The sequence below is a fragment of the Canis lupus genome, chromosome 30, assembly GCF_003254725.2.
Source record: "Canis lupus dingo isolate Sandy chromosome 30, ASM325472v2, whole genome shotgun sequence".
Classification (NCBI taxonomy): Eukaryota; Metazoa; Chordata; class Mammalia; order Carnivora; family Canidae; genus Canis; species Canis lupus.
Window position 1 is genome coordinate 31,895,913 of NC_064272.1, and position 20,511 is coordinate 31,916,423.

The 20,511-nt window shown below is 40.9% G+C and overlaps 1 protein-coding gene across 8 annotated transcripts in view; it reads left to right on the plus strand.

Moving 5' to 3' along the window:
* Positions 1 to 525: 525 nt before the first annotated feature.
* MAP2K5 (mitogen-activated protein kinase kinase 5) overlaps positions 526 to 20,511 on the plus strand; it is a 257,106-nt gene continuing 237,120 nt past the window's right edge. For 6 of the 8 annotated variants that reach the window (XM_025472372.3, XM_025472373.3, XM_025472374.3 and 3 more), the window contains exons 1-2: positions 526 to 660; positions 7,145 to 7,193. In XM_025472372.3, the coding sequence (XP_025328157.1) occupies positions 526 to 660; positions 7,145 to 7,193 (184 nt within the window). Of the gene's footprint in view, positions 661 to 7,144; positions 7,194 to 14,269; positions 14,404 to 20,511 lie in introns of all 8 variants that reach the window. The other 2 variants (XM_025472378.3, XM_025472380.3) reach the window with 2 other exon arrangements.

Below are 20,511 nucleotides of genomic sequence, written 5' to 3' on the forward strand. Positions count from 1 at the left end.
CGCCCTGTGACTCGGAGGGGGGCCGAGGGGGGGAGCCCGATTCGCTCCGCGGCGCTCGGGCGGAAGGCCCTGGTCGGCTTCCGCCTGGTCTGGGGGCCCCCGGGGCTCCTTCCAGTCGGGGACCCTTCCCTTCCCTTCCCTTCCCTCTGCGCCAAGGAGGAGCGGACACCTGCCGCTCTGCCTCCCTCCCGAAAGCGGGGTCGTCTCCGCACGTCCACACAGACGCCAGGGAGCTTCACCAGCCCGTTTCGCGCTGTTTTCCAACTCCGCTAGTTCCTACCGGCCCCTGCCTCCTGCGCGGTGCACGCTCACAGGGAGGCAGCCCCGACCCCCTGCAGCCTGGGTCCGGCTCGGTGCCCGCGGGCTCCCCCAGACCACCCCTCCTCTTTGCACTCCCCCGACTCCCCGACCCTCTGTCCTCCCCCCCCCGCACCCCTCCGTCCCCTGGTCGCCTCTTGGAGCCCCCGCTTGACCACGATCCAGTGGGTACCGCCCACCCCAGGATGTGAGCCCCCGGCACCTGTAATGCTGTGGCTCGCCCTTGGCCCCTTCCATGCCATGGAGAACCAGGTGCTGGTGATTCGTATCAAGATTCCAAATAGTGGCGCGGTGGACTGGACAGTGCACTCCGGGCCGCAGTTACTCTTCAGGGACGTGCTGGTGAGTGGCAACCGCAGGATCCAAATCCCATTGAGGAGGGCGCAGGGATTTGTGGGGTAGTCAGCACTTGGACCGCCGAATCTGAGCCTGCTGCACCCCCCCCCCCCACCACCGAGCGAGTGGCAGTGGCCTTTGCTGGCTTCCTGTGGGGGCGGCTTTATTGCTTCAGCGACACACATTGATTAATTGCATGGACTGAAATCTGGCAATTGTGCAGGGAGGGCCTTGGGGACGGAGAGATGAATCAGATTGAACTCCTGCCCTCAAGGAGCTCACAGCCTGCACTGGGACATACACACATACACACACATTTGCAACCAACCGGCTGCAAAGAGCTGAGTCTAGAAGTACCCCCCCCCCCCCCGTCCCCTGTCCCCCGCCCCCCCAAGTGTTTCTCGGAATGTCCTTGGCCAGATTCCAGCCATGCCTTTCTACTGAGTTCCCCGAACTTGGTTGGTGACCACTGGGGAAGGGAATCTAGGCTGCTTGAACCATGCTTCAGCAAACCTAAGGTGTCATTGGTTCTAAGACACTCTTTTACGTACTACTGAGAAAAAAATACTGCCTGTTAAACTGTCACCTGCTGCACAGAATGCAAAAGGAGCGCAATTTCAGATGATGCTAACCCTGGGGGGGGGGGGGGAGGGTGCATCTCAGAATCAAAGCTGTGTCATTACTTTCAGGGTACCGAGAACTTAGTTCAAATAAAGTCATGGAATGTGAGAGCGGAGTGTAACCTTGGCAGTGAGCGGCCTGTTGAGACCTCTGAACCTTTTTTGAGATAGTTACTGAGGAGTAGTGAAGACGGAATGGCTTTTCCAAAGCTGTGTTGCTCGTGAGTGCAAGAGTCCGTACCAGAACTCAGATTTGCTTACTTAGTGATTTTTCCCCACATGCTGCACTGTCATTTCTCATCTTTTAGCACACATTTGAGATAGCCGGAGTGCACTGTGCCCGTTTTAAGTATTGAATAATTGAGGTATGGAGAGGAGAACTGACATGCCCAGAAACATGTTGCAGGTACCAAATCTATGGTGGAACTTACCTACAAGATAAAATGGGGGTGGAGCAGAGATTCTTGTGGGGAGGAGGATCTGGGGTGTGATTTTTTTTTTTTTTTTTTTTTTGGTTGCTGTATGTGACTCAATCAAAATTTGATTCCAATACCTACATTTTGAATTCTGGATATTACTGGCCCAGAACATCACAGATTTTCAGGTGTCTGGGCCAGGAGTCCAGAAGCTGGAGTGAGCCAGTAGCTTCTAGTAAGCCAACACCAAATATTGCCCTTCTCTTGGCATCTGGAGTCCATCCACACTCTCACATGCATATAGATTTCTTCTCTTGACAAGGCCCAAACTTTTTTTAACATGGTCCTCTAGGTCTATCTGGATTGGCTTGTGCCTGCCTGGCACCAGCTCGGTCTCTCACCACATCCCTGAGAACATTATGTGCTCCAGGTTCATAGAGCTAACCTTTGTCCCAGGCTGTCTGACCCCTTTCTTCAGCTGGCCAATTCCTACCTGTCGTTCAGAGCCCAGCTTCACTTTTCCTCTACCTTAGTCTTTTTTTTTTTTTTAATTTTATTTATTTATTATGAGAGACACACAGAGAGAAGCAGAGAGAGAAGCAAACTCTTTACAGGGAGCCCACTGTGGGACTTGATCCCAGCCCAGGACCCTGGATTCACTGCCAGAGCCGAAGGTAGATGCTCAACCATTGAGCCACCCGTGTGTCCCTCCTCTATCTTAGTCTTAATATGCCTCTCCTCTGTGTTCCCATAGCTCCGTTCCAGCAAAGCTAGCAGGTTTTGTCACAGTTTTGTCTATCTTCTCCACTAAATGGTAAACTTCTGGAGGAGATGGACGTTTCTGTCTCCTGTTTCTGGAGCTCCAAAGCATCTTGAAATATTTGTTCAAGCATTTCAAAAGGAGCTTCAAGGAAGATGCATGCAGTTAAGGTTTTGTGGACAGTCTGCTAGGTTTTGAATCTAGAAACATGGGTTTAATTGCAAGCAGTCTCACTAAGTAAGCAAGTCACTCTGTCTCTTTTAGCCTCAGTTTCCTTACTTGTAAAATTGGGACAATACCCGTCTTCAAGGCTTGCAAAGTTTAAGTGGGATCATGCCTGTGATGAGAAAGATGTAAGCTTTCTTTGACTTTGCTCATTTGAAATAACAGAAGGTACTATTTAATGTAGAATGGTGCAGTGTTTAAAAATACAAGCTCTGGGCTAGACTACCTGGTTTGAATTGCAAAGCTTACCATACTCACTTTGGGGCAAGTGTATTCTAGGTCTCAGTTCGTTATCTGGAAAAAAAAAAAAAAAAAAAAAGGAGTCAGGAATTAAAATAGTGCCCACCTGATAGAGTATGAGGACTACTGGAGTTGATATACATAAAGCCCCTAGAACAATCTAGAATCTGGTAAGTGCTCTATAAGTATTGTCATTAAGACATAAAGGACAGGGCCTGGATCTTCTGCTTCTCAAGCATCTCTCAATGGTTCCTTGGCTCCGGGCTGACTGGCCTTAAGGTAAATTTTGCACAAATGGTACCACCATTTAGAGCTCAGAGTACCATGGGTCCTCACATGTGCATATGTGCAGGTAAGCCCCGGTGGATCATGCTTTGTCAGGAGGGCCTGATGAAGGGCTCTTTGCAATGAGTGTTGTGCTGTCTTGCATGCTCCCTATTGCAGGCTGTATGCACTGCATGCCCAGATTCTGGTGGACACTTGTGACCTCTTCTCCAGGGTCACCTCATCTATTCATCAAGAAAATGGCAAAAAGCAACAGATACATCAGCATCTTTGGCTTGGAACCTTAAAATTTTAAAGCCAAACGAAATCTGGAAGCATCCCCTTTATGTAATGTATAACTCATTTCACCCCAGTTTTCAAATGAGGGAGCATGAACCCCAGAGGGGGAGAAAATGCTAAAGTCACACAGCTCGTTGGGGGCAGCACCAGATGCAGAAACCAGAAGCAGTTTGTGGTCACTGAGTCATCTGTTCCTGAGTGTGTTTTGGACCTGGAGTTGTAGTTGAGGGCTCTTGTCACAGCTCCATCAAATAGCTGAGAAACCTTTGAGAAGTCACTCAACCTCTCTGGGCCTTTGTCCTGCATCTGAATAATTAGGGACTGGCTGTAGTGTAATGTAGGCCTAGCTGGTCTCCAAGGGCAGAGACATTTAGTTATCTGTTTTTCAGCTTTCTGTGTTCTGTTCCTTGTAGACACAGCCTCCAATTTTGGGAATATACTGTGCAGGAGATTTCAACTAGTCAATGGGAGGAGAGAATGTTCCTTTTATTCCTCTTGCTGTTTGAATCCTGTCTCCCAAATCTCCACTCATGTTTCCCCTTATCTATGCAATTTTTATCTAAACTGAGCCTTTGATTTTTTCCTGTCTCCTGAGTTAGCAAATACTATTTGCTATTTATTGCTATTTATGTCTTTTGTTTGGCTCTTTTAGGTTTGTCTTTATCTTTGTGACCAGACTAGAATATTGCTATATCTTATTCTTCTGTAGCCTATAGCTTCATGGTTTTTATGCTCCTGGCATGTTGTAGATGCTTAATTATACTTTTGTATTTGACTGATTTATTAAAAGCACAGAAAGGGATCAAGAAGTGCCACCATTAAAATATTTAAACTTAAGTTTTCTTTTTTTTTTCTTTTTTAAGATTTTATTTATTTATTCATGAGAAACACAAAGAGAGAGGCAGAGACATAGGCAGAGGGAGAAGCAGGCTCCTTGCAGGGAGCCTGATGCGGAACTCAATCCCAGGACCCTAGGATCACACCTTGAGTGAGCCACCCAGGCATCCCTAAACTTTTCTTTTGAAACCTTCTTTAGAAAAAAAAAAAAGAAAAAAAAAGAAACCTTATTTAGGGGGATCCCTGGGTGGCTCAGTGGTTTAGCGCCTGCCTTTGGCCCAGGGCGCGATCCTGGAGTCCCAGGATCCTGGAGTCCCAGTCGGGCTTCCGGCATGGAGCCTGCTTCTCCCTCCTCCTGTATCTCTGCCTCTCTCTCTCTCTCTCTCTGTATCATAAATAAATCTTTTAAAAAAAGAAAAAGAAACCTTCTTTAGGTAAATGTTATGATGAGAATAAGATTTTTTAAAATAAGTCACTTAAAGTATAACTTAAAATATAATATACATAAAATTATTAAAGTGCCCTTCTTATAAATGACCTGTTCATATGATTCTCATGATTCTCTCAAGGAAGTTTGCCTTTTCTTTTTTTCCCTACATTAGATGTAAAACCTATATGGCTCTTTGTTTATGTTGATGGGCAAAGGATGCCATTGCTGCCTGGTGAGTTTTTCAGCTAGTTATTCGAAATTTGATGGGTTCTGCTATTCGTTAAGTAGGAAGGATCCTAAATTAGTTTGCTAATACTAGAGGTCCTGTCTCAAGATTGAGGTGATGAGAGTTCCCTTGAAGTAACCAGAGGTATCCTCAACTTGGAGGGTTGAGAGTGGAGTCCCCCAGCTTGTTTTTTAACTACACTACTGGCAAGGTCCTCGGTAAATGCTATGGAAGGATGATGTAAGTGAAGGATCGGCTATTTGCCGATCCTTGGGTTTTGTTGTGAGGTAAGCTTTGTAACATTCCAGTCATCAGGGACTTATTTTATTTAACAGACACTCATGTGGCATTTACTATGTGCTAGATACTTCTCTAAGCACTTTACAAATGTGAGCTCATTTAATCCTATGAGGTAGGTACAGTTACGATCTCATTGTACACAAGAGGAAACTGAGGCACAGAGAGACATAGTCAGTCAGCTACTGAATGGCAGAGCAAAGGTCCAACCTGAGCAGTTTGGCTCCAGTCCACAGAGTCAGGCTTTACACTAGCTGCCTATATAGTTTATTTATACTCTACAGTTTCTGTTTACCTATTGACAAATCCTTTTTACCTACAAGTGTGGAGAATTTTTTTTAACACTGAAATTTTTTCATAAATACTTCTCAGAGTTGGTGTTTCATTGGCTAAGACTAGAGTCAGAGGGGAAAAATGTCCTCCTTTGGTTCTGAGTGAGGGCTGCCTAAGATCGTTCTCTTTGATCAACTTTATATGCACAGATTTATTTTTCAGGGGAAATAAAAGGCACTGTAGAGGCAAGGCTATTATGCAAATTTCCACTGCAGCAAAAGCTTCTAAAGAACTGCCTTTAGAAGGAAGTTGCAGCCGCCACTCTGCCAAGTGCCCTGCTTGGATGGGCTGTGGGCTCCCTGCTGAGAACTACTGCAAGCGGCTTTGTCAGCCCGCTGCCTGATGCCAGTTACTGGCAGAGCCCAGGAGGGATTTTGTGGCACAGCTCCCTGAGAGCGGTGAGGTTTGCAGACCATTTGGGTTAGGCTGGATATAATGGAGGGTCACTTTTCCCAGAACTGGCTATTTCTTGAAGACAGTCCATGCCTCTTTAAGCTTTCTCTGTAGACTGATTTTAAAGATTGCAACTTTATAGGTTCATTTAAACATCGATATCAGATTATATACATTAAACACATTTTTTTTTTTTTTTGTAGGCTAGCTTAACTCTGTTCCAGTGTCATTAAATGTATGTTTTCCAGTTGCTTAAGAGTAAAGCTTGAGGGACACGTGGGTGGCTCCATGGTTGAGCATCTGCCTTTGGTTCTGGGTGTGCTCCCAGGGTCCTGCTATGGAGTCCCACATGGGGCTCCCTGCAGGGGGCCTGCTTCTCCCTCTGCCTATGTCTCGGCCTCTCTCTCTGTCTCCCATGAATAAATAAACTCTTAAAAAAAAAAAAAAGAGTAAAACTTGACAGAAGTTGTTTGTATCAAATGTAGCACTATAGGTTAATATCATCATTGGAATAATATATCATGAAAATTTTTTTTAACTCTTTGCGCTATGGAATATAAGGCAAGATGTTGCTAGTTACGTATCAGAAACTATATTTGTTGAGTGTCTACAATGTGTTAGTCTAACTTATGTTTATTTTGTTATTTAAGTTAATTTTTGCATTATCTCTGTAAGTATTACTAGACCCATATTGGAGGATAATCAAATATAAGCTCAGAGAGGTTAAGTAATTTGTAGTCACACAGCTGTTAAGTACAGAGCTGAGATTTGAATCCAGGCTAGTCTGACTCCTAAATACAGTTCTATTGGCAGTATGTTCCACAGCCTCCCATAAAAGAAACTTACATGTATTTTTTAAATGGACAACAGTGTATTTGTATATGCTATTGAATCAAGAGTAAAAGGTGATGTTATTAATACAGCGTAGAAGAGATTTTATAAAAAATCCTCCTCTGCCCCACCCCTAAATAGAGATTTAAACTCTGGGCTTACATTGCTGGGCTAAGTGTGATTATGAGCTAATGTTTTTGTAGTTTATGCCAACATTTCAAAAATCTCTTTCAGGTTCTCATATTTCCTCTAGGATTTGCCACATGTTAGCAATAAAGAAGATGGCTAATTGTGTTTCTTTATTCTTTCTTTGTTTAGGATGTGATAGGCCAGGTTCTGCCTGAAGCAACAACCACAGCATTTGAATGTAAGTCTGGCTTGTATACTTTCTTGACTATTTCTTTCTGCAGTAATTTTTCAAAGGGTTTATGGGTTGCATTACTTTAGAAAGTGACAAAAACAGATTATTTATGATCATCATATGGTACATTTAAATATTTATAAATTAATGCAAGTTTAATGATGATACTAAACTGAGTAATATTTTCTTATTTAATCATATCTTGGGTGTGCATATTTCTATAATATAGCTTTAATTACCAACATGACCTTTATCTGTTCTTGCTCCTCACTATAATAATATTGTGGGACAAAATGAAACGTGTAAACTACCTGTAGGCCAGTGATTATTGATTAAAAGATTGTAATCCATTGCTGCTTTTAAACAGCAACAGAGTAGAGCTTTTGAGCGAGCATTGCTTAGAATAATTCTGTTTTAGTGGAGCTTGGTGTGGCTGCTACATGATGACCGTAGCCCTTCAGGTCTTGAGTCTTTCCTCCTTGCTGCCTACCACTCCAAACCAGTTGGCTTCGGGATTGGGTGGGGGCAGGATGGACTCGAAAACTAGTTTTGACATGAGCCAGGTCATTGCAGGAGGTGATGTGAGGGTCTAGGATGTTAAGATGAAGATAGAATAGGGGCTCTGATGTTGCAAAGGATAGAGTAAGGATTTTTAGCTGTGATTCCCATCTATTTTTTTGAAGGTGAGGGCTACTTTTCCATGAGAAGATGTACAGTTTTTTCCTACATTATAGTGTACTTATTGGTTTTTAAGCAGATGGTTAATGACAGTGAGTACAATGTCCTTTCTTTTATTTATGTTCCCTTTGGAGGACAATTTGGCAGTCCTTACTACCAAAATATAAAATGTGCAAAACCTTTGATTCAGCAGTTTCGTGTCTAGGAAGCTGTTCAACAGAAATACCTGCCCATGTGTTGAATGACCTTCAAACAAAATATTCATTGTGGAATGATTCTTAATAGCAAAAAATTAGAGAAAAGTAAATGCCTAGAATAATGGATTAATAAATTATCCTTTATCTGAAGCAGCAGGCAGTTTGAACAACAGCTAAAAAGAATGAGTTAGGAATTTATGCATTGACATGGAAAGATTGTTGAATAAACAAATAGTATGTGTGGTGTGATCCAATTTTGTAAATAGCTAATCCCACTTCATGTCCATATTGAGAGACAAGGATCTGAAGTGTGCCCACCACAGTGCCTTCCAGTGGTTCCCCCTGGAAAGTGGACTTGAGGTTAGAATAGGGGATGGTTGGCTAAATGAGCTCACTTTTTCCTTTCTAGATTTCTCTTTTATTTGAATATTTTTAATAATCCTTTCATATATTTAAAAGTCACTTGTGTAAAACTCTTAAAATAATTAGTATTTTATTAATCACTCTGGACTGTATATACTTCTGAAAAATGGTACATGTATCTGAAATACATGTTAGTGTTGCAAGCTCTTCACACCCTTTTTGGTAAGTCTTTGGTGGTGCCAGATCTGTCACTGTTAACATCTGTCACTGTTGCCAGATGCTGTGCTAAAAATATTCCATGATTATCTCATTTAATTTAACCTTCACAAGATCCCCATAAAGTGCTTCAAAGGACTATTTTGTTTTTGTTTTAATCTTATTTTATTTAAATTCAATTAATTAACACATAGTATATTTTATTAGTTTCAGAGATAGATAGAGTTCAGTGATTATGGATGTAACACCCAGTGCTCATTACATCATGTGCTCTCCTTAATTCCAGTCACCCAGTTGCCCAATCCCCCCACCTCCTCCACTCTAGCAACCCTTAGTTTGTTTCCAATGATTAAGACTCTCCTATAGTTATTAGTTCCATTTTAGTTGAGGAAAGGACATATCCTTTGAACAGCTTGCTCAAAGTATAATTAGTGGTGAAGTGGACTTTCCTGTATAGAATCCAGAGCATGTATAGATTCTCAGCCACTTTTGATACTTGTTCTGCGAGTTGTCATAGTTCTTGAAATCACTTCTTCTGATTGCTCATTATTGTAGTAGAAAAGAAGCTTACTTTGTACTTTTGCCTTCTGGGTCCCACAGAGTGGCTTGATGTACCTCTGTCCCACTGAGTTAGGGTTCGTAGTAATAACATTGATTATTGTAGCTGTCATTTATTGATGGCTTGCTCTGTGCCTGACAATAGACTAGATGATTTACCTAGATTGTTGCTAATCCTTAAAAAACTCTGTGAGGTAGGGAAAGTATACCTTTGGGAAACTGAGGCTCAGAGACAAGAAATGATTACCAAAGTTCATCAGTGTAGTGGAACCAAATTTAAATACAGTGGTTTTTGACTGTGAAGCATGCACTCTTTAGAGCTAAGTATGTTGAAAGCCTACAAAGTGTGTTAAGTATGGTTTACATGGCTTATGGGTTTTGGTTTATGGTTTGATGGAACTCTTAAATAAATAAACTAATCAAAGACATATTTATGGTAATATATTTAATACTGAAAGTATATCTAACACTAAGAAAAAAATATTTAGGGCAGCCCCTGTGGCCCAGCGATTTAGCGCCACCTTCAGTCCAGGGCGTGATCCTAGAGACCTGAGATCGAGTCCCACATCAGGCTCCCTGTGTGGAGCCTGCTTCTCCCTCTGCCTGTGTCTCTGCCTCTCTCTCTCTCTCTGTCTGTCATGAATAAATAAATAAAATCTTTTAAAAGAATGTTTAGATTTCTAGATTTAAGTTCTTAAGAGATGTTGTTCCTTCTTTACTGAGTCGAGGGTAGTAGCTCTATACTTATCTGTGTCTCCACCAGTTCTAAGCAAAACCAAAACCAAAACTAAAACCCCAAAACACAGACAAAATAGTAACAGTCCTTTGTTTCTTCAGTTTAGATTAAAATCCTAGCCTGGCTTTTTTCATGGTTGCTCTAGGTGACCTTATATACTGAACCAAAGACCTGAACTAGTAAATGGAATCTATGTAGAAGAAATATTTGGGAAGATACAGTTTGTAAGCTAATTTGCTGACATTTTTGAGCTGTTTCTGTGGTGTATAGCTATGAGTGAACAACTCCTGGATAAATAAAACCTTGATCAAAGATGTATTTATGGTACTATATTCAATATTGAAAAGTACATGTAACACTAGTTGGTTTCTTTTGCAAAAGAGATGGTATTATGCTTAGTGATAGGAATCAAGCAACAGGAGAAAGGATGTTGTCAAATTTACCAAGGAAATGAGTTGATAAGTGGAAAGGAGGAGAAAGGTAATTATACAGTTTCTTCAGTTCAGAGAAGTGCCATGTATTCACTGAGACCTCAGATCCCCACAGATGGGGTTAATCTCTCTCTACACCTTTGCTACAGCAGGTAACCCAGCAGGTAACCTGTTAGCCTTCTGATGGGATGGCTGTGTGCGCATTTCCCTTCCTCACTAGACTTTGAATGACTTGATGACAGGTACCATGTTTTACTCCACTCTTGTTCTCTTCTTAGTACTTAGCTTAGTGCCTTGTGGGAATGCCATTACTGAATAAAATGGAATGTTGGTCCCTATTCAGATGAGAAATTTAAAATTAATGTGACCTAATGCTAAGTAAGTAATTTGCTTTTTTGGATTATTTGTGCTGTTGCCCAGGCCCGGGATATAAACTGGCTGGTCAGGTGGACCAGTCAGGCTCCAAATTCAAATTCAAATTCCCACACTTGACTAGGCCCTCTGTCCTGAGGGGAAGAGTCTATCGTGCCTGTGTTCTTTCTGGTTTCTGTTCCTGGGAATAGTGTTCCCAAGGGGAGTTAAGCTGGCTGAAGGGAGACAGGCCCATTTGTGCTGAATTCAGCTCTTGGACCGATGGCCCTAAACCTTTTTCATCTTACTGCTTTTAGGTCCTTTTCCCTTTATAACTAGAGTGCAAAAAATATTTTCCAATATCTAGAGCTTGGTTTCTTTTTTTAATTAAGAAGGTATAGATGATTTAAAAAAATAATTTAAGCAGCATAAAAATGATGAAAGGAAAACTAAAAGTCCCCATTTCCCCAATTCACTGTTAACAACTTTTTCTGTAGCCTTAGGGAGGTTTTCTCTGTATGTGATACATACTATACCACAACTGGATTCCTATGCCCCGGCTTAGAGTATATATTGGACCTCTTTCCAACATCAGCGTGCACAAATCAACTTCAGTCCTTTGGATGACTATATTATACCTAATTTTATGGCCATGGCTTAATTTATTTAACCTACTGATAGACCACTCTTAAGTAGTTAGCAGTTTTTTAGTATTAGAAAAAATGCCGCAGTCAACAGCATCGCCTTATATCTTTCTACGTTGTGGAAATATATTTGTGCGATAAATTCCCAGGAGTTGAAACTGCTGAGACAAAGAGTACCCCTATTTTACATTTTAATAGCTATTACCATGTTGCTCTCTAAAGGGTAGAACCAATTTATACTCCCACCAACAATGTTTGAGAGTGTCCATTTCTCTCTACCCTCACCAAATCTGGGTATTTTTTTCTTAGCAAACTTCCTGGTCAATGTCAGTTTGAAAGGTGGGAAAGATTATGATGTTACTGTTTTACTTTGTATCAATTAAATGAGTTTGAGTATCCTTTCATTTGTATTTTGGTCATTTGTATTTAAGTTCTGTGACTATTTTATCACCTTTGCCCATTTTCCTTTTAGGTTATAGATTTCAAATTGATTTAAAGGATTTTCCAATATTAAAAAAACTAGGGCTTTGTCTTATATTTTGGAGCTATTTTTACCTAGTTTACTGCTTTCCTTTCAGGTTGCTTTGGTCGTTTTTCCCCCCCTCTTCTTTTTTTTTCCATGGAGAAGGTTGAAGTTTTTACTTGGTCAAATTTATCATATTGCCCTTTGTGACTTCTGGATTTATGTCATTCTTAGGAAGGTCTTCCACATTCCAAATATTGAAAAAACATTCATCCATAGTCATTTTGCTCTACTTTAATAGGGTTAAGCACAAGCACATTGGGTATGTATATAAGTACATATGTTCATATGTGTATTTGTGTGGGTTTTTTTTTTTTTTTCCTGAAAAGAGCCTGCATTTTTATTACAGAGGTCACAAGATTTCAAATTTTTGTATCATTTCCAGTCTATTTTGGTGAAAAGAGGAGTCAGGTGGGGAATCCAACTTTATTTTTCAAACACATAGACAGCTGACTCCATACCAGTTATAATTTGTCTTTTCCCAAATGTGAGAACATTCCTGAGACGAAGCTTAATTCCATTACCATAAAAAGTCTTGTATGTTTGCATGTGTGGGTCCTACATATGCTGTAGGAGCTTGACATTCATACAGGCCCAGAGACCCCTGCTGATTTCCACAGTTTCATTAACAGATTAATGAGTGCACCAACACACAGGCGATAAAAATCAGCTGTGCCCACTAATTAGTTTCCTGTACATATCTGTTACATGTGCTCTTCTTCCTGGATTGTCTCTAGACAGGTGACTGCTGCAAAGTGACTGATGGAGTGGTGGTAATGGGCAGTAAATTATTCCTGGTGACTTAAAAGATGCATTTAAGTTTATGTAGACAAGTGCTGACTTATACCTATAAATACCACATGGTCCCCCTTTTCCATGGCTCTCTGACTTCATGTTTTGCTCTGTAGCCTTCATAAGTATCATAAGTATCTTCACACTTGTCAAACCGTGCCTCTGAGTTTTGGCTCATAAAATATGATTGTAGGATAAATCTTTATTTTACTAATGCCTTTCTTCATCCATGATCCTTTTATGCTCACTTCTCATTTCAGTTGTTTTTTGAATTTCTGGAAGATTATTTTGGGTAGAATTTTAAAACCAATTCATCTTTTTTTTTTAAGATTTTATTTTTAAGTATTCTCTACACCCAACATGGGACTTGAACTCATAACCCCAAGATCAAGAGTTGCATGCTCCACCAACTGAGCTAGCCAGGCACCCCCAGTTCATCATTTTAAATTTGGTATAACAGGGCCATTTAAAGCAAATTGTAAGTTATATAAGTCACAATTTCTTACAGTATAGAAAACTATGGTAGCTGTTTACTGGAGAAATACCTTTAGGGTATATACCCTTCATGTCCAAACAGCAAAGACAGTGTCATTAAAAATAGTTAGATGAGAACCCTTTTTTGCTTTGGAGAGAAGTCTGAATTATAAAATATTTAGAAATCAAGTTAGGAAGTTTGGAAGTTTCACTTATGAAGTTTGGAAGTTTCACTTAGGAAGTTTCACTTCATAAAAACTTCATTAAACTTAGGAAGTTTCACTTTCTTAAACTGCAGTATGTATAAAAGATAAGCAGCTATTTATAAGTAAAATTAGGTTGATGAAAAATTGTAACAATAGTACACAGTCTAAAAATGATTTAACAGTATGAGTCAATTATGCACCCTAGAATTTGAGACTATCTGAAGAGAGTTTTAATTTATTGAAATTTTGGTTTGTAGTATCATCCACGTGCAAAGTCCAGATCCTTTTTAGTCTATGAGAATAGTAGCTTAATAGTAGTTTTGCTATTTTGTATGAGAATTAAGGAAGTTTAAGTCCTTTATTCAAGTACCAGGCTAGTTGCTCCTTAAGGGGACTAGACAAGACTGCTTATTCTTGAGCCTCTAGAAACCCTATCATAGCATTTGGCACATAGTAGATGCTCAATATGTGTTTCAGGAATGCATGGATATTTGAAGGAATGAAGTATAAAGGCAAACCTTCTATATCTCATCCATCAGAAAATCCCATTAGCTCTTGCTTTAAAATATGTCTAGCATATGATGACTGCTCAGAATCTCAGCTTGGTTCAGGCCACCATCATCTCTCACCTGGTCTAGGATGGTGGTCTTCTCACTGGTTTCCCTGTTTCCGCTTTTGCCTCCACACAGCCTGTTCTGCACATAGCAGCCAAAGTGATCCTTTAGAAGTGAGATCACAGCACTTGGCACCCTCCAGTGATTTCCATCTAACTCAGGAGTAAAAGCCAAGTCTTTAAAATACCCTAGAAGGTACTGCATTTTCTCATTTGCCCTCAGCGTCAGCAGCGTTGCTTCTCTGAACTGTTTCCCCTCCCACCTCTCATGCTGTACTACCTACTCTGCCTTTCTTTCAGTCTCTCGAACATGCCGGATATTCATCTACCTCAAGGCCTTTGCATTAGCAGTTCCTTCTGCCCGCAAGACCCTTTCCCCAGATAGCTGTGCAGCGCAGCCCCCTCATCCCCTTCAAGTCTATCTCAACTGGAATGTAAGCACTAAGAGCGCAAGGCTTTTTTTTTTTTTTCTTTTTCTGCTGTCACTATCACCAGTGCCAATAACATTGCTCACTACATAGTGGGCACTTGCATATTTGTTGGGGAGAGGAAAGGAGCAAAGAAATGAAGAAGGAATCAGGAGGTGGGGGCATGGAGCTAAAATTCATGGCTGAGATGATTTGGCCATAGAAATTGGGATTGCTAGTCCTGTCCAGATCTTAGATGCCATACCTGAGAAGGGCTCTGCAAACTTGACAACCTTTCTGATAATTTCTTGTTGAATGTCTTTCTAATCTCTAAAATTATGTTTGCATTTCTTTCCTCTTGTCTTGGGAAAATGCCTTTGCTGTAGTTCTAATTGACTCTCACCTGGCACTGAAGGATTGTGACAAATGACATATAATATATTGCCTTAACTTTCTGCTGTTCTTTGTAGGATCTAGATTGTTTCTCTCGAAAGCCCACTTGAGCCCCGTCACTGTAGTGGGTGCTGTTTTGTTGAGAGCTCCCTGGCGTCTGCCAGTTGACGGCTGTTTACCTTGATAGGCACTGTGCTTGCCATTCTGACCGCCCTTACCTGAGGCTGCCTCTCCTCTATTGGGCCTTTATGTTCCTCCTCTTGGTTTCTCTTTTGGATTGCATGTTGCTCCAAATAAAATTGCTAACAACATATGGCCTGTTATGATTCTCTTTTCCCAAACTCTGCCATTTTGTATATTTGTGACACACTGCAGATTTTGTGAAGATTGCTTCATAATATTTGTTTACCATCTGCTGCACTCTATTTGGTATCTTGCTAGGATTTTTTCCTCCATTTTAAGTGACATTAACAAAATCCAGCCAGTACATAGACTTTCTGGTTCTACTTTTGCTTCCCTAATGTGCTGGAAAATCATATTACTATGCTCCAGGCAACTAGAGAAGTCTGGAATTCTCATTGTGAACCAGTGTATCAGATCTTTCGCATGCACCACCCCCCTCCCTTGGTCATATCTAGTAATGCTTTTTTGGTCAGATGGTAAAGAACCTCTAAAAGACAAAAAGTTCAAATTATTTTTTCTACTCCTCTTTACTTAGTATCACTACTTTCTAGCATTCTTCAGCAACATATTTATAACCTTGAAACTCTTAGTGACACTTTAGTAAGTTTTTATGATTTACAGTTCCACTTAGTGTTCATTTTATAGCTAATCCAGTTTGATAGGCAAATAGCCAGAGTCAGCTAGAATGTGTGTTTCCAACTTTTAACAGAGAAGTATTTTAAATTATTGTTATACTAAATTGCTTGGTCTGTCTTTCTGCTTTATCCTTTAATACTTCTAATACCTGTCAATTCATTGTCTTTATTTTAAAGATTATTTATCTGTTTGTTTATTTGAGGGAGGGAGAGGGAGAGCACCCATGAGTAGAGGGAGGGGCAAAGGGGGAGGGAGAGAATCTCAAGCTGACTCCACCCTGAGCATGGAGTCTGACTTGGGGCTTGATCCCACAATCCTGAGATCATGACCTGAATCGAAACTTTTTTTTTTTAAGATTTCATTTATTTATGAGAGACACACAGAGAGAGGCAGAGACATAGGCAGAGGGAGAAGCAGGCCCCATGCAGAGAGCCCAATGTGGGACTTGATCCCAGGACTCCAGTTGGATCACACCCTGAGCCAAAGGCAGATGCTCAACTGCTGAGCCACCCAGGCATCTCCTGAATCGAAACATAGTTGGATGCTCAACCAGCTGAGCCACCAGGCATCCCTACTTGTCTTTATTTTAAAACATTTTTTACAGCTTTATTGAGATACAATTGACATATATAACATTGTGTAAATTTAAAATGTACAACCTGCTGATTTGATACAGTTACATATTCCAAGCTGATTTTCACCATAGCATTAGGTAATACTAATACTTCTATCCTGTTACATAATTACCATTTCTTTTTTGTGGTCAGAACATTTAAGATTTACTTTCAGCAACGTTCAAATATATGTTACAGTGTTGGAGCACCTGGGTGACAGAGTCCATTAAGCATCTGATCTTGGTTTTGACTCAGGTCATGGTCTCAGGATTGTGGGATTGAGCCCTGCATTGGGCTCTGTGCTCAGCATAGAGTCTGCTTAAGACTCTCTCTCTCTCTCCCTCTCTCTCTGCCTATCTCCCCCAGGGATGCATGCACACTCTCTAAGATGGATAAATAAATCTTAAAAAAAAAGTTACAGTGTTATTAGCATTAATCACCATGCTCTACATTAGATCCCCAGACCTTGTTATACTTATAACTAGAAGTTTATACCCTTTGGCAGAGGCTCCCCATTTGTCTACACCCCAACCCCTCATAATCACACTTTCTGCTTCTCTAAGTTTAGGTTTTTTTTTTTTTAAAGATTTATTTATTTATTTTAGAGGGGAGGGACAAAGGGAGAGGGAGAGAGAATCCTGAGCAGACTCTGTGCACTGAACACAGAGATCACAATCGGACCCCAAACTAAGAGTCAGACGCTTAACCAACTGTACCACTCAAGTATCCTTAAGTTTGGCTTTTTAAAATTTCACATATACATGGTCTCATGCAGTATTTGTTTTTTTCTGACTGACTTTACTTAGTGTCATATCCTCCTCAGGGTTCATCCAAGTTGTTGCAAATGGCAGAATGCCTTTCTTTTTCATGGCTGAGTGATATTCCATTGTATACGTATATCAGATCTTAAGCAATTCATCTGTTGGTGAACACTTAAGTAGTTTCCATATATTGGCTATTGTGAATACTGCTGTAGTGAACATGGAGGTTCATATATCTCTTTGACAGAGTGATTTGGTTTGCTTTGGATAGATGCCCAGAAATAGAATTGCTAGATCACATGGTAGTTCTGTTTTTAATATTTTGAGAAACTTCCATACTGTTTCCCATAGTGGCTGCACCAGTTTACATTCTCACCAACAGTGCACAAGGGTTACCTTTTCTCTACATCCTCACCAACATTTGTAATCTCTTGTCAACTTTGAGGATAGCCATTCTGACAGATGTGAGGTGATAGCAGATCATTTTTTTTTTTTAAGATTTTATTTATTGGGATCCCTGGGTGGCGCGGCGGTTTGGCGCCTGCCTTCGGCCCAGGGCGCAATCCTGGAGACCCGGGATCGAGTCCCGCGTCGGGCTCCCTGCATGGAGCCTGCTTCTCCCTCTGCCTATGTCTCTCCCTCTCTCTGTGTGTGTGTGTGTGTCTCTCATAAATAAATAAAATCTTTTTTTTTAAGATTTTATTTATTTATTCATGAGAGGCATAGAGAGAGAGAGGCAGAGACACAGGCAGAGGGAGAAGCAGGCTCCATGCAGGGAGCCCGACGCGGGACTCGATCCCGGGTCTCCAGGATTGCGCCCTGGGCCGAAGGCAGGCGCCAAACCGTTGAGCCACCCAGGCATGCCCCTAGATCATGGTTTTGATTTGCATTTCCCTGATGATGAGTGATAGTAAAGCATCTTTTCATCTGTCTATTGACCAAATGTATGTCTTTGGAACTTATTTTTTTTACAGAGAAGTGTATTCTCACTTAAATGTCAAGGCAAATGGTTTGACTGACATCACAGGGATAGATAGCTTGGATTTTGTGTTTTGGCCAGAATCCTCACTCTTCTCATAGATGTGATTACTTTTCCTACTGTGTCTCCTCTGTGACAAGAATAGGAGTCTTCATTAAAACTACTGATCACAAATAGTAAAGAATCTATCAGTCCCCCAAAAAGCAATTTGTAAAGAAAACCAATACCTACATAAAATGAAGTCTCTTAATAATCTGTAAGAACCATTATTAATCACTGTGTTATGTAAGTCTGATTTTATCCCCAGACTTTATTAGAATGCATCTTTCAGCTTAACCAAAATCTTTCTGTTGGGAGTCAGACCCCTTATGGAACAGCTCCTACATTTTACCACTGGGTTGGCTGTTCTGGCCTTTTGGCCTCAGTTTTCTGTCCACTTAAAGCTAAGTGTTCTTACAGTGTTTTCATAGCTGCTTTCCATGGGACTGGTAGGCAAGAAATTATTTTGGTAGCTGACTTCCTTCACAGTTTGTTTTGTTTTTGTTTTTGTTTTCCTGAAATAATCCCTTAGAGATATCATGGAATTCCAGAATCTTCTATTTTAAGAAACCTTAAAGGTTCAAGCTCTGGCTTTGAGAGCTTAGAGAACTCTTCTTATTGTTGTGAATCTTCCTGATTGAGAGAGACTGTGATTTAAATGATTTTTCTGGAAACTGTACCCTCCCTTCACAAATTCTAAAAAGGGTTTTCACCTGTTTGATTAAACTCCAGACACTTCCTCATCCCATGTGACCGATACCTTATTGAGGTCTTGTGTATATTGAAATTTGAATATAAGCAATACCTTTGTGACCATTGTCTCTGTAGCTAGCTCTGATGTAGAAAGGAGAGTTACAGAAAGCTACTTTATTCAGGCTGGAAATTTTACCAAGTTCAGAACTTTACCAAGAACAGATCATAAAAAAAAAAAAAAAAAAAAAAAGATCATTGAGGGCACCTGGGTGGCTCAGTGGTTGAGCATCGGCCTTTGGCTCAAGTCGTGATTCTGGAGACGCAGGATCAAGTCCCACATCAGGTTCCCTGCATGGAGCCTGCTTCTCCCTCTGCCATGTCTCTGCCTCTCTCTCTCTCTCTCTCTGTGTCTCTCATGAATAAATGTTTAAAAAAAAAAATCCTTGTAGCCCACATCTAAACAGAGAATTTGACTTGCTTTTGAAACAAAAGTGTAAAGTGTTTTCATGTGTGGTAATATGTAACATTATATCCCTTTATACTGTATCTGTCTTTCCCCTTTGTTTACTGCATTTGTAAGAATTTTTGACTTAATCTCGAAAATCCTGGTTTCTAGAAAGTAGAAACTCCCTTTTGTTTCCAAAACTAGAATGGTCATTTCTTTTTCTTCTCCAGTTTGGCTTTACTGTGTCTATAGCTAAGAAAGAGAGAAATAGAGAAAGAAAGATGGAGAGAGGGAGGGAGGGAAGGAGGAAGGGCTAGATTCCTATATAGTCCCTTATAAATGTAATATGCTTAAGCCTGTGCTGTCTTTGTTACTGAAAGTGGCCACTCTCTGCCTTTTATCCAGAAGACAAGCAGCTCTTAGTAGCATAGTACAGTAGTGACTCTGGACAGCTCTTAGTTGTGTAGATATTTCGATAGTGTGACTCGATGATACTGATTTACAGTGAGTTGGGGAACTCTTTGGGAGTGAACCACGATCAGTCCAGGATCCTGGAACAAATGCTTTGGAGAGAAACCCCAGTGAGAGCAGTTGGCTTGGTCACTGAGCAGGGCTGGCTCAACTGCTGGTTCCCATCATGCTGTTAGATAGATTGCTATTGGCTGCTGGGAGAAAAAGGAAGTAGCATTTTGCTCCAGAATAGGCTAATTAGGAAAGAATACAAGCTCGCTCCTAGGGTTTCTAGGGCCTGGCCACTGAGCAGGGGGATATCTTCAGAGCTGCAGCTGGATTGGAGGGAGGGCCACTGGGGTGTGGCAGGCAAAGATCCGTGTGCTGGACTGAACTCCCTCTGTATTTTCAGTAAGCGTCCCCAGAGCATGTCATGTAAGCTCATTTTCTTCATTACCTGAGATTTGTCTGTTTCTTCAGGCTTGGGATCAGGTTCTCTGCATCTGATCAAATCAGCAACTAGATATACAAGAGTGACCAATAATAATAATAATAATAATAATAACAACAACAACAACACTGACTGTTTAACAGGTACATCAGAGCTGAAGCATCCAAACTGAGAGAGAGCCTGCCCCTTCCAAGTTGTCCCCTGCGAAGCTCTACTTCTTCCAGCAGTGCTTCTATTGCTCAAAATGTTTTTTGGCATTTTTCTTTCAACCATACATTTAAAATCTATCACATAGGCTGTTTTGTTGACAGATCTTTATTTTTAGAGGCTTGAAATAGCTAACTAAATACTTAGAAATAAACAAAAGTCATTCTGAGTCCTGCCTGGCAGATAGTGTGGGTGAATGATCAGACAGGCACCATTTTGGGTTAAAAATGAGATCTGATAGGGGTGCCTGACTGGCTCTGTTGGTAGAACATGTGATTCTTGAT